The 11,988-nt window shown below is 52.1% G+C and overlaps 2 protein-coding genes across 5 annotated transcripts; one reads left to right on the plus strand and one right to left on the minus strand.

Annotated features, from left to right (window-relative positions):
* The first annotated feature begins 2 nt into the window (after nucleotides 1–2).
* On the plus strand, nucleotides 3–3,719 carry Preb (prolactin regulatory element binding). Of its 3 annotated transcripts, none has more exons than XM_004839173.4 (9): nucleotides 3–345; nucleotides 867–1,056; nucleotides 1,236–1,462; nucleotides 1,642–1,722; nucleotides 1,839–1,963; nucleotides 2,165–2,338; nucleotides 2,486–2,558; nucleotides 2,654–2,813; nucleotides 3,000–3,719. In XM_004839173.4, exons 1-9 carry the CDS (start codon nucleotides 211–213, stop codon nucleotides 3,092–3,094), a joined length of 1,260 nt encoding a protein of 419 aa, XP_004839230.2. In that variant the 5' UTR covers nucleotides 3–210; the 3' UTR covers nucleotides 3,095–3,719. The 3 variants fall into 3 exon arrangements, with proteins under 3 accessions (XP_004839230.2, XP_004839229.2, XP_021109269.2); XM_004839172.4 differs by having other exon boundaries at nucleotides 46–345; nucleotides 2,636–2,813; nucleotides 3,000–3,276; XM_021253610.2 differs by lacking the exon at nucleotides 2,654–2,813 and having other exon boundaries at nucleotides 46–345; nucleotides 3,000–3,235.
* On the minus strand, nucleotides 3,658–8,878 carry Abhd1 (abhydrolase domain containing 1). Of its 2 annotated transcripts, XM_004839174.3 has the most exons (9): nucleotides 8,680–8,878; nucleotides 5,656–5,816; nucleotides 5,301–5,483; nucleotides 5,088–5,133; nucleotides 4,805–4,917; nucleotides 4,509–4,682; nucleotides 4,316–4,364; nucleotides 4,055–4,220; nucleotides 3,658–3,934 (listed from the first exon to the last, which is right to left on the minus strand). In XM_004839174.3, the coding sequence occupies exons 1-9, from the start codon at nucleotides 8,791–8,793 to the stop codon at nucleotides 3,726–3,728; spliced, it is 1,215 nt and encodes a 404-aa protein (XP_004839231.1). In that variant the 5' UTR covers nucleotides 8,794–8,878; the 3' UTR covers nucleotides 3,658–3,725. The 2 variants fall into 2 exon arrangements, with proteins under 2 accessions (XP_004839231.1, XP_021109270.1); XM_021253611.2 differs by lacking the exons at nucleotides 4,805–4,917; nucleotides 5,088–5,133.
* Between the last annotated feature and the right edge of the window lie 3,110 nt (nucleotides 8,879–11,988).

An 11,988-nucleotide genomic window follows, 5' to 3' on the forward strand; every position in this document is an offset into this window, starting at 1 on the left:
CGTATCGGCGTCCTGCGCCTGCGTGGAGTGCCGCGAGAGGGAGGCGCGTGCGCTGTACGCTCCTTGGAAACCAAGTCGGACAGCTTGGGACCGAGACGCGGGTGTCTGCGGGTGGTTGGAGTTGTAGCGACCCAGCGGGAGTGAGAGGGGTCCCGGCGGCGACGGGACAAGTTCAGCAACGGCTGGGACAGTGAACGCGCGGCGGGCGGGATGGGCCGGCGCCAGGCTCCGGACCTGTACCGGGCCCCGTTCCCCTTGTACGCGCTTCGGGTGGACCCCAGCGCGGGGCTGCTCATCGTGGCGGGCGGAGGAGGCGCCGCCAAGACCGGCGTAAAAAATGGAGTGGTGAGAGAGCGGGGCCACCGGGGCCAGGACGCAGTGCGGGCTGAGGGCGATTCCGGGTGGACGGGGTGGCAGGGTGAGCCGCACCCCAGCTTCGGGTCCTGCCCATCTCCAGTAAGGGACACCCGGCTTGGCAGGCGCCAGGGTGCGGAGAGTGGCTGAGGCACTCCTGAGTTAGAGCAGCACACCGGCCGCGTAGGTAGGAACGCCTAAGCCCGACCTCGGGAGCAGCTCTAGGGGCTTGTCCTGCTGTCTGCCCTCTAGCAGCGGAGACTGGTGCATTTGGCCCTTAGGCTAGGTTCTTTCAGTGTTCCGAGCTTCATCCTGGCGATCTATAAACCGGAGGGTAATAATCCCTGCTTCCTGTACAGATTGGGGACCAAATGAAAGGAGGCTTGAGACAGCCCTGTGAACTAGAAATGTGCAGTAAGCTAAGGGATAAAGCATCAGATTAGGAGGTGAGTTTGCCTTGGCCTGGTCTCTCTGCACCCCTGAACTTTGCCCCTCTTTGTTGCCTCTCACAGCATTTTCTGCAGCTAGAACAGATTGATGGGCGCCTGAGCGCCTCTTTGCTGCACTCTCATGACACAGAGACACGGGCCACCATGAACCTGGCACTGGCTGGTGACATCCTTGCTGCAGGGCAGGATGCTCACTGTCAGCTCCTGCGCTTCCGGCCCCATCAGCAGAAGGGCAACAAGGCAGAGAGGGCAGGTGAGAAGCTTTCGGGGAAAGGATTAAATGCATAAGACCATTTGTCTTGGTCTGAAGAACTGGGACAGGAAGTGGGGTCTTGGTGGCAGCTACACGCTGGATACACACCTGCCCTGTAGAAAGGGACCAGTACTACTACATGTGGAAGACTGGCCCCTGGCAAACTGTTTGTGTTCCAGGTTCCAAGGAGCAAGGACCTCGATCAAGAAAGGGGGCAGCCCCAGCAGAGAAGAAATGGGGAGCTGAAACCCAACGAGACGGGGTAGAGCTCAAAGTAGAGAACCTGCAGGCGGTGCAGACAGACTTTGGCCTGCAGAAAGATATACTGCAAAAAGTTGTGTGCTTCAACCATGATAATACCATGATTGCCACTGGAGGGACAGATGGCCATGTTCGTGTCTGGAAGGTATGGTTTTAGGGGTCAGGAAAGATACATGTCAATACAAAAAGTGTGAATGTGAGACTCTGAACTTGAGTTCTGGGAAACTTGTGAGTGGCCATTCGATGAGAAAAGAAGTGTGGGAATCATGGTGCTCTTGCTGCAGTCCTGGTCTAACCATGGTGTGGTGGTGGCCTGGCTTGTAGGTTCCCAGCCTGGAGAAGGTTCTGGAGTTCAGAGCTCATGAAGATGAGATTGAAGACCTGTCTTTGGGGCCTGATGGCAAGGTGAGGAGGTGGGTTATGGGAAGGGGGTGCAGGAAAGAAAAAGGAGGTGCTAGTGCTGTCTGTGTAGTAAATAGGTCCCCCAACCGTCCATCTCTGGGATCTTTATTCCCGACTAGCTGGTAACTGTGGGCCGGGACCGTAAGGCCTTTGTGTGGCAAAAGGATCAGCTAGTAACACAGCTGCACTGGGAAGAGAACGGACCCAACTTTGCTAACACACCTTACCGCTACCGGGCCTGCAGGTATGAAGACCCATGGGCTGATTAAAAGAGGCACAGCCCAGCTGTGACAGGGGAGTGGAACGAACGAGGGGAGGGTGGGCTGGGGAGGACTGTGGTCTTGTTGGTGTCACCCCAGGCCTCACCAGGGTGCAGCAGGGGAGAAACTTCTGAGAAAGGCTGGGCAGGACCCTGGAGCTGAACAGCCCTGCACCCGGTCCCCAGGTTTGGGCAGGTTCCAGACCAGCCCACTGGGCTGCGACTCTTCACAGTGCAGATCCCCTACAAGCACCTGCAGCAGCGCCCACCCTGCTACCTCACAGCCTGGGATGCTTCCACTTTCCTGCCCCTTCGGACTAAGTCCTGTGGCCATGAAGCCGTCTCCTGCCTCAGTGTCAGGTGGGGGACAGTGTGGGCTCGGCTGGGTGGAGGGCACCTGGGGGAGCCTGGGAAGGAGTCCTGCCCAAGTGCCCAAGGACAGCTTCTGGTAAGTGAAGGTGGCTGCATGGGCTTCTAGGACGGTGAACACTTTGTTGTTTGTTGCAGTGAATCGGGCACCTTCCTAGGCCTGGGCACAGTCACTGGCTCTGTTGCCATCTACATAGCTTTCTCTCTCCAGGTAATGGGTAGAGGTGGGAGGCCTGCACGCCTGCAGAGCATTTTCAGAAAGTTTCCAGTTGGGCCCTCCCTTACTAGTTTCCTTCCTGCCCTCAGCGCCTCTATTATGTGAGGGAGTCTCATAGCTTTGTGGTGACAGATGTGGCCTTTCTACCTGAGAAGGGTCGTGGACCACAGCTGCTCGGGTCCCACGAAACTGCCTTGTTCTCTGTGGCTGCAGATAGTCGTTGCCGGCTGCACCTCCTGCCCTCACGCCGTGAGTAGTTGGGGTGGGGGCTGCCGCCCCTTTACCACCTTTAGCTGTAGCGAACATGCAGCCCTGGAGAGCAGCTTGCGGGTTCACAGCCAGCCCTCTGCCCCTCCTTAAACAGAACGGGTTGAGGGCTCTGGTCTCCAGGCTGTGAACCCCCTCTGTGGCTCACTTCTTTTACCCTTCCCGCAGGGAGTGTTCCTGTGTGGCTGCTGCTCCTGCTATGTGTTGGGCTTATCATTGTGACCATCCTGCTGCTCCAGAGTGCCTTTCCAGGTTTTATTTAGCCTTCCTGCTCTCGGGAATCCGGCCGGGACATTGCCACCGCCTAGAGGAGAATGGAGGCCTGGACTCCTACTGCTCATTCCACTTGGCCCCACTTGCCTCTGATGAGGGGCACAGCTACAGCCTGGCCTTCTCAGTTAAGGCTTGGCTGTGTCTCTGCATGACTCTGGGTCCTGGGAGCCCCATATTCGTCACCTGTGGATCTACCCAGGACAGCAGTGTTTGAAGCCAGACCACACTACCTTCCCCCTTCCCTTTGCCCAGCAGGGGCTCCAAAGCTGAGCGTGTCCTTCATCAGAAACATGAAGATGTCCAAGAGCCTGGAGGCACTGCTGACCTTCCTGCAGAAACAATCAGTTTCTCCTCCTCCCCTCACAGTCTTCACATGAAGCCCCTTGGCTTTTGCTGGCTTTTTGCTGTTAGGGTATAAAGGGGCAAAAAAGAAGACTCAGGTAGTAGTCTGTGGGTTCAGATGGGTCGCACCAGTCCAACCAGACTAAATACACAGTAAGGCCCTGGATCACCTACCCCAGACTCGAGGAAAGGGAAAATGAACCTCAGTCCATTAGACAGGAAGGGTTGATATTTAATAAACAAGGGGAGACTGAACTGAGACCCCAAATGGTATACTTGTCAGCTCTTTCTGTCCCCAGAGGTGAGTGGCTTGAGCTCAAGCAGGTCCTCTGGGTGCTGGAAGATGGCTCTGGCATACTGGTGCAAGAGGCGGCTCATGTAACAGTGCTGCCAGGGCAGCAGCCCTTCCAGGAAGCCGATGTGACCACCCCGAGCTGTGATGAGCAGTGCAACATGGGGAGAGTGTTGGGCAGCCTGTAGGGGAAAGGCTGGGAGGGGGTCAGAGAGGAGGTCAGGAACCTGGCCCCTGATAGGAACCCAGGCTCTCTCCACTTGTACCTCATGGTCCACTTTCCAGGGCCCAAGGCCTCCTGACTCAGGGTACTCACCATGAACTGGGGAGAAGGGGTCATCTGCTGCATTGAGGCAGAGCACAGGGAGCTGGATGGCATCTACCTTGTTTTTGGGGCTTGATGCTTGGTAGTAGGCAACCCAGTCTTGATACCCAAAGGCTACAGATGTGTAGCGTGCATCGAGCTGGCGGATTGTGCGGGCCTGTGTGGTACAGGTAGTATAGTCTAAGATAATAAAGAGCAAGCAGGAAGACAGTGGGAGACATACTGGGGCGGGGAGATGGTGGAAGATTCTACCTGTAGGACAAAGTCCACATCCACCAACTTTTCAATCATCTTTCTATTTCTGGAAGAAAGTACATCAAGGTTGGTATGGACTCCTGCATCTGACCCAAAGCCCACAGCCTGTACTACATGAGAAAGCCCGGGTGACAGCATAGCTGATTGCTGGGCGAGCCTACCTGCTTCCACTGGCCAAGGTCCATCCTACCTGTCCACAAACCGGCAGAGTGAAGCAGTGAGGTGCTTGTTGAAGAGCAGTGAGTTCAAGGGGGTCTCCAGGGAGCGGGCTGTCTCGAAGGAATCCCAGCATACAGACAGAGTCAGTCCTGCCACCAGGCCTGCAGCCTTCCCTGTCCGTGCCAGATAGTTCAGCAACAGTATCCTGCAAGATTGGGCAAGAAGTCACAAGAGAAGCGTTTGCATGAGTGAGTCAGGAGGAGGACAGGACATGGAGGAAGAAAGGAAGGAAGGCTGGGCTCTGGGTTAAGCCTGGGCCACCATTACCCTCCAAAAGAGATGCCCACGGCCAGCAGTGGAGCTTGAGAGTGGCGGCGCTTTATGTGGTTCACAACCATCTCTAGATCTTCAGTGTAACTGGCACAATAAGCCCTGTGGGTCTGAGGGCACACGGGATCATTGGACAGAGGGGAGGCCATTGCCAGAGGGAGGAAAATGGAATCAGGAGGTGGGGGGGGGGTAGAGAGGGAAGGTATGTAGGTAAAGCCCTGGGGCCTAGATCTTTACAGGGAGTGGGTACAGAGCCACGGTGAACAAGGAGTTTACTCACCAGCAGTTCTTCCCCACGGCAGCCTCGGTTATTAAATACAACGGCCCTGGGGCACACACAGGTATGTCAGCCAGGCCCTCCCCACAAGGCCCCCTTTCCATAATTGTCAGACCCCTGTCAAAGACACCCTAGAGTACGGCGTCAGGGTCAAGTGGACTTCTTCCCGGTACAAGTCTTCAGGCGCCCCTACTTCTGCGCTGTGCACACCCTTACCTGTACCCATCCCTCAAGGCTTGGTCAACCAGGTGCAAGATGTATGTCTCCTGGCTGTTGCCACTAATGCCAGGAAGCAGCAGCACAATAGGCTGAGTGGTGGGGTCAGGGCAGTAATTGTTGTTGGGCTGCTCAGCCCAGTCTAGCAGGAACTGGCCCCCATCTGTGGTTTGGAGGACTTCACTGGGGTTTGGGAGAGAGGAGCACACAACAAACCTATTAGAAATTTGATACAAAGGCTCACCTCCTGCCTCACCCACACACAAATCCTGCAGCTTACATCAGCAGCATTTGAAGACAGGCTTTCTGTGCAACATACTTGGAGTTTCACATTTACCCATCTGTCACTTCTTACCTCCAGTAAGAGACCAGCGGCTGAGACTGCATGAAGACACGAAAGATGGTTTGCAGCCGTCCCTCAAAACACCATAGTGTGGGGTAGAAAGTCTCCACAGTGAGGGAACAGTGTTGCTTCAGGAAGCTCAGAAACTGGGGCCCGGTCACCAGGTGAGGCCTCTGTAATCACACAGTACAATCTGCCTCACTCCCCTGATTTTTGCTCCAAGACAGCCACCCGATGCCAGAGGGTAAGTGACATCCCTTCCCAGACCCTTCCCAGACGGAGGCTGCATTGTCAGAAGAGTGAGATATTCAGCACAGCTCAGCCTGGGGTGGCCAGCTCACCTCTGCTAACAGCTAGAGCCACAAAAACTCCCAGTTCTGGAGTGTCACCTTTCTAGAATTGACTGAGTACTGCTTCCCCTACTCAGCCTGTCCCTGCCTCAGGGTCATCTAGGAGGGGACAGGTTACAGAAACAGTGCCTGGAGGAAGGCTTGAGTTCTGGGCAAGGGCTGAAGAAATGCAGCACCATCCAATCCGGGAGCTTTGCCTTGCAGGTGAGTCATCCGAACTGTCACCTTCCTGCGACTCTGGCTTCTGATATGAGTACCCCACTGTCAGCATATTCCTACTGCTCCCTAATGTGGGCTCACTGCTGAAGGGCTTTCTACCAGGGTGCCTTGTTTTTTCCTACATGTGGGGCCCTGCTGTTAGATCATGCTCTATAGGAGGACTATCTCTAATGTGAACAGACTTTTCTTCATGCCAACTAAGGGAAAGGTAACAGCGATGGGGTAACAGGAACAGGTGAGGTCAGTGGGCACCAAGCCTGGACTTTGAACTCTGCTTGCTTCTGAAAGAGGGACTAGATGAGAGGTATGCAAGTCAGAGGGCCACAGGCTCAAGAAAAGAAATTACATTTCCAAGGAACTTGAGGACCAGATTCTTATCTTTTCTTCCTGAAACTCCAAAGGAGCTGGGCAAATAACAGAGGCCAAGTTAATAATGTGACTGCTGGGTGATGTGCCCTGGACCCTGACCCTTGCTTCCTGGGATGTCAGCATGTGTGCTACATGCAGTTACTGGGCTAAGCCCAGCCTTAGGCGAGATACAAGTGACAAAATTGTGACTATTACAGGTCAACTAGTTTGCCCAAAGTCACACAGAAAGGCAAGCAAAAAGCAAGGCAAAATTAATAATTATATTACCACTAATCCTTGTAGAAAAATGTCTTGTGTGCTCATTGTGCTCTAGGCTTTGTGCTGAGCACATCCTCCATCTGTGAGACAGGTTCTATGATCCCTCAGTGTGAAAGGGTTTGAATGTTGAATAACTTGTTGAAGGGCATGATGGGTCCCATAGCTTGTGTGCGACAGAGCTGAAGATTCAAACCCAGGTCTGACTCGTGCTGTCCCATTTAGTCACCTGCACTTTGTTGCCTCCTAACTGCCAAGATGTCGAGGTCCTCTCAGTTTATTAAAATTTTGGATCAGTAGCATATAACAAGGCTAATGAATTAGTGCCTAGGTTTGATTGATGTGAGCTACCTTCATGTACCTCTAGCAAAGTGTTTGCTGACTCACTCCTGAGAATGAATTAGTAAGACACTATTGGCTTCTGTGGATAAATGAGTATTAATCCATGGCCATGTTGGACAGCCCAGATTCCATGTCCTCAGGGCCTCCAGAATAGTACTTTTCCTGGATTTTAGCCAGTATATGGAAGTCAAGAAAAGGTTTGGTGAATAAAGTGGCAGCAGATCTGGCTTCCGTATGGCTGTTGCAACCAAAGGACAATGTTAGTTCAGGACAGGTCTGGTCTAAAATGACTGACTCCAAATTTGATGTGTAAGGTGAGGCTTACAGAGTATTGTTAGACTTGGATTTTTAAACTTTATTCAGGGAGAATTTTTATTTAGATGATGGAAACTGAACTCAAACTAAGCACATACTGTACCACTGTGCTATATCCCAAGCCCTGCCTTAATTTATAAACCATACCAATGTAGAAAGCTTTGAAAATATAGAAAAGTCTAGGTAACACTGAAATCTCCTATAGGTCTTATAAAAATCTTTTGGTACTAGGGATTGAATCCAGGATCTCTTACATGCTAAGCATGTGCTCTACCACTGAGCCACACCCTCCCCTGCCCAAACTTTTTTTTTTTTTTTTTGAGACAGGTCTTGGTATGTTGCCCAAGATAGCCCAAACTCAGGCTCAAGTGATCTACCTGCCTCGGCTTCCCCAGGAGCTGGGACTCCAGACATGTGCCCGGTTCCTGCAAGTCTTTTTAAAGAATTTGAATCAATAGGTTTCTTATTGGACTCAGCTGCCTAAAACCGATTTTAATCAAAAGATTAAGTAGGGCCAGGGATTTAACTCAGTGGTTTCACCGACTGCTGCACAAGCACAAGGACCCAAGTTCAATCCCCGGTACCAAAAAAAAAACAAAAAAGATTTACCTTTTCCTAGATGTGTAGATTATATATTTTATGTAAATGTCAAAAATTTCCAAATTGATCGAAACCAGCCTCTTCAGAATTTCTCAACACTCTAGCGTCTAGACCTTAAAAGGGGCTGATGCACAAGCCCAGCTACAGTTACTCATCAGTACCAAGTGAGACAGCATTCCGCTAGCCCTCAAGGGAGCAAGGTCCTACTAAGCTGATGGAGGTGGTGCTGAGAGTTGGCCACAATCACAGAGGCCCCGGGTTCTAGAAACTCAGCTAGATCATCTAAAAAGAAAAGGAAAGTACAGTCCACATCTGGCACCTCAGGATGCCTTCCACCCTACCTTTCCTCAAATGCCTTCCACATCACATGGGGCAGCACCCTTCTGGTGCCCCAATGGTCCAGCTGGCACAGGGAGAGCAAAGGGAAGCAAAGAAGCGACTCTCCAATAGGTGATAATAGCAACTTTCATTTGGGGAGGGAGACCCAAACATCCAAGCTTCACAAGACGCTCGAGCCCAGGCTAAGTCTGCCCTGTACCCCAGAGCACCCCAAACTCGCCGGCCATAGTACTGGGCCCGCACCCACCTGGGGCACACATGCCCAGTAGTAGCCCAAGTAGAGGGCAACGCCAAGAGCCAAGAGCAGGGAGAAGGTCTCTGTCCAGGTGCCGTTCTGGGGGCTCAGGGAGGAACTCAGCATCTTTTGTACAGGGAGATTCTAAAACCCAGGCTCACGGCCGTCACTAACTTATGAACCTCGACTCTTCCGCCCGCAGTTTGCCGGAGGCCCCGCCCCCTACACGCCATTGGTGTGCCCTCTACACGCCATTGGTCTGTGCAGGTTCCGCCCCCCGGCCTCCCCGCCCACCGCCAGTGCGGCGATGGGAGTAGCCGGAGACGGCGCTAGGAGGCCGGGGAGCTGCGCCGGCTTCCTGCGCGGTGTTCACCCTTGCGTCTGCGAGTGGCCTCCTGCCTAGCCCCCCCCCCCCCCCCCCCGCTCTCCCCTGTCTCCTGCTTTCCCTGCACCGTTACAAGGGGTGCAGCCCAAGGACGAGCAGCCTCCCCGCAGCTGCCGTCTTGGTGCGGGCCATCTCCCCTTCTTTCCTCTTCCCCTGCGATGGCTGAATCAGATGGCATCCTCAAGAATTCCCGGCCACCGAGTCGGACATGCACGGGGCACAGCCCTCTTGTGGGGACATGCTGCTCTGTTTCGCAGGGTACAGCCATTCACAGTGACCCACATACACTGAACACAACCACTGCCCAATTGTTACACAAGTCCTAACTTACGTTCTCAGGGTTCGGCTGCTCCGTGGGGACATCCACCCCTCAGGTGAAAGCCACTCACGCAGGCTCACCACGGGTCTCACACAGTCCCTTCCCTGCCAGGGGTGGTCATGAACTAACTCCATTTTGTCCCTCTCTGACTCCATTCCCCCCTTCCCCTCTCTGAGCCACTCTCCTGCGGTCACCTGGGATTCCAAGAGCTACAGCTCTGCCTGCTAAACATCTTTATGACAAGGGACAAAAACTACCCCTAGGCAACAGCAAGCCTCCTCGCAGAACAAATCAGCCCATGATAATATTATAGACAGCTAAGTCAGATAGAAGTTAATAGGTAGTCAGAAAGGGATAGGGCCCTAGACGGGGTGAGGGCAAAAGATGAGATGCACATCAAAATTGTGGCTGAAGACAGACCTGAAGAGAGCCAGGACTGGGCGCCCTCCCTGGAGATAAGCAGCAGCTTGAGATTATACTGTAATCAGCACCACCTGGCCCCGTGGGCCCAGCTAGTGGGTCAGACGTGGAGGTGGGTGACAGAAGACCCTGACCCATACTCCCACCCCTTTCCAAGAATGCCCTTCTTCTTTGTACGGTGGAAGTTATAGATGAGCTAAAGTCAATGATGCCCACCATAGACCCTTGCTTCCCTACCAATCAATCAATATTAGCCAGGGAACTATACTCATAATCCCACAGGTTGATTGTAGCTTAGTTATCCAAGTTGTGATTTTGTGTATAAAGTAACCCTGGATGGAGAGGCTCAGTTGTAAGCTGATTTCAGGACCTCTCCTGTCTCTCAGTAGCTTTCTGTCAATAAACTTTTCCCACTCATAACTCTTCTGTTCTCGAATCCATTCTTCAGTATTGAGAGACACAAACTCTTGGCACTGTCTGGCCTCTAACAGGTTGGGAGTTACATCCCAGTGATGACAAGACTGTCCCTCTGATCAGGAGCGGTGACCCCATGACAGGAACCAAGGGTACAAAATCCCCAGCAGGATCAGCGATCTCACCATGGGAATCAAACCGCCTCTCAAAGGGCGAGGGCTTTCCTGGAGGGAGCTTCTCAGAGCCAGGCCCAAGATAACTAACCAGATCACAGTTTGGCAGTGCCTACTCTGTCAACTGTGCAAAATCCATAGCCACGCTAACCCCAACCCTTGCCCTTGTTCCCCCTTTCTATAAAACTTCCTTGTTCCTAGGCTGGGGATTTAGCCCAGTGGTTCTGGCTCCTGCCTCGCAAATGCAAGGTCCCGAGTTCGATCCCCAGTACCAAAAAAAAAAACCACAAAAAACTTCCATGTTCCTGTCATGCCCTTGAAAACAGAACTTGCACATCTACCTTTTCTTCCTCATGTGGCCATGCTGATCAAGGCTCCTTCCTGTCTCTTTGATTGGCATAGTGGGACAGGCGGCTCAGCCTGGTACCTTGGGAACTTCAGAGTCAGTTGAGGCTTTTGCCCTGAACCTCTGGCAATAGTCACACAACAGAGACTTTTCTCACCACCCACTCTGTAGCAGGCACTGTCTTCATCAGGATCTAGGAATAAGGAACGCACGAGAGCAGTGCCTTTTGCCTGACTGCAGTTTAGAGTCAACTGGGAGGTGTGTCCTGTGCTGCCCCTCATACGGCTGGTCTGGAGAAGAGCCTGGTGTCAAGGTGTGGATGTTTTAAGATGCATAACATGATTCCAGGCATAGTAGAGAGAGGTGGGTCACAGGGACAACTGCTTGGGAAGGATCTACCAGACCCAGAAGGAAGCTCCCCCACCGCCATCCCAAGCTCCTAGGGCAGAGAAGGTGAGCTGCGCATGTGCCAGAAGCACCCCCCCACACACCCGTGGAAGTAAGAAGACATGTAAACAAGCCTCAAAAACAGACTTCTGGATCACCTACAGCAACCCCAAAGGGAAATGAGATGAAACAATCTGATACTCAACCACATGGATTCTCTGAACTGGCAACAAAAGAGGATCTGGGAAAAATGAAATCAGAAATAATTACTCAGGTAACAGCAAAGATTTTGCTCATGGTGCAAGACATGATTAATAAATCTAGAGAGGACACAGATAAAAAAATAGAGGATCTGAGGAACATGATGGAATCCCAACACAGGAAACAAATGGAATCCATAAAACAGATACAAAAAGATTTCCAGGAGATTAAAAACTCTATTGAAAGTCTGCGCAGCAGAATGAACCAATGTGAGGATAGAATTTCAGATATAGCAGAAAAGATTGCAATTAGTGGCCAGGAAAAGACAAATTGCTTTAAAATTGTAAAGGAACACAAGAAACCAATCCAGCAGCTGCTAGACAATGCAAAGAAGAATAACATAAGACTGATTGGAGTCAATGAAGAAGGAGGAGAGTGCAGATGACATAAAAAAACCATTCACAGAAGTGATGGCAGAAAATTTCCCAAGGAGGGGAAAAGAACTTGACATACAGATAAGTGAGGCATAGAGGACTCCAAATAGCCTTGATCAAAAAAATCTACACATAGGCATATAATAGGATTCCAGAAATCCAATAGAAGAACAAAATTCTACAAGCAGTGAGAAAAAAGAAACAAATCACATACAAAGGAAAGCCCATCAGAATCACAGCAG

This window comes from Heterocephalus glaber, unplaced genomic scaffold (assembly GCF_053883595.1).
Source record: "Heterocephalus glaber isolate CG9 unplaced genomic scaffold, H.glaber_assembly_v1.0 deba00001457, whole genome shotgun sequence".
In the NCBI taxonomy this organism is placed as follows: domain Eukaryota; kingdom Metazoa; phylum Chordata; class Mammalia; order Rodentia; family Bathyergidae; genus Heterocephalus; species Heterocephalus glaber.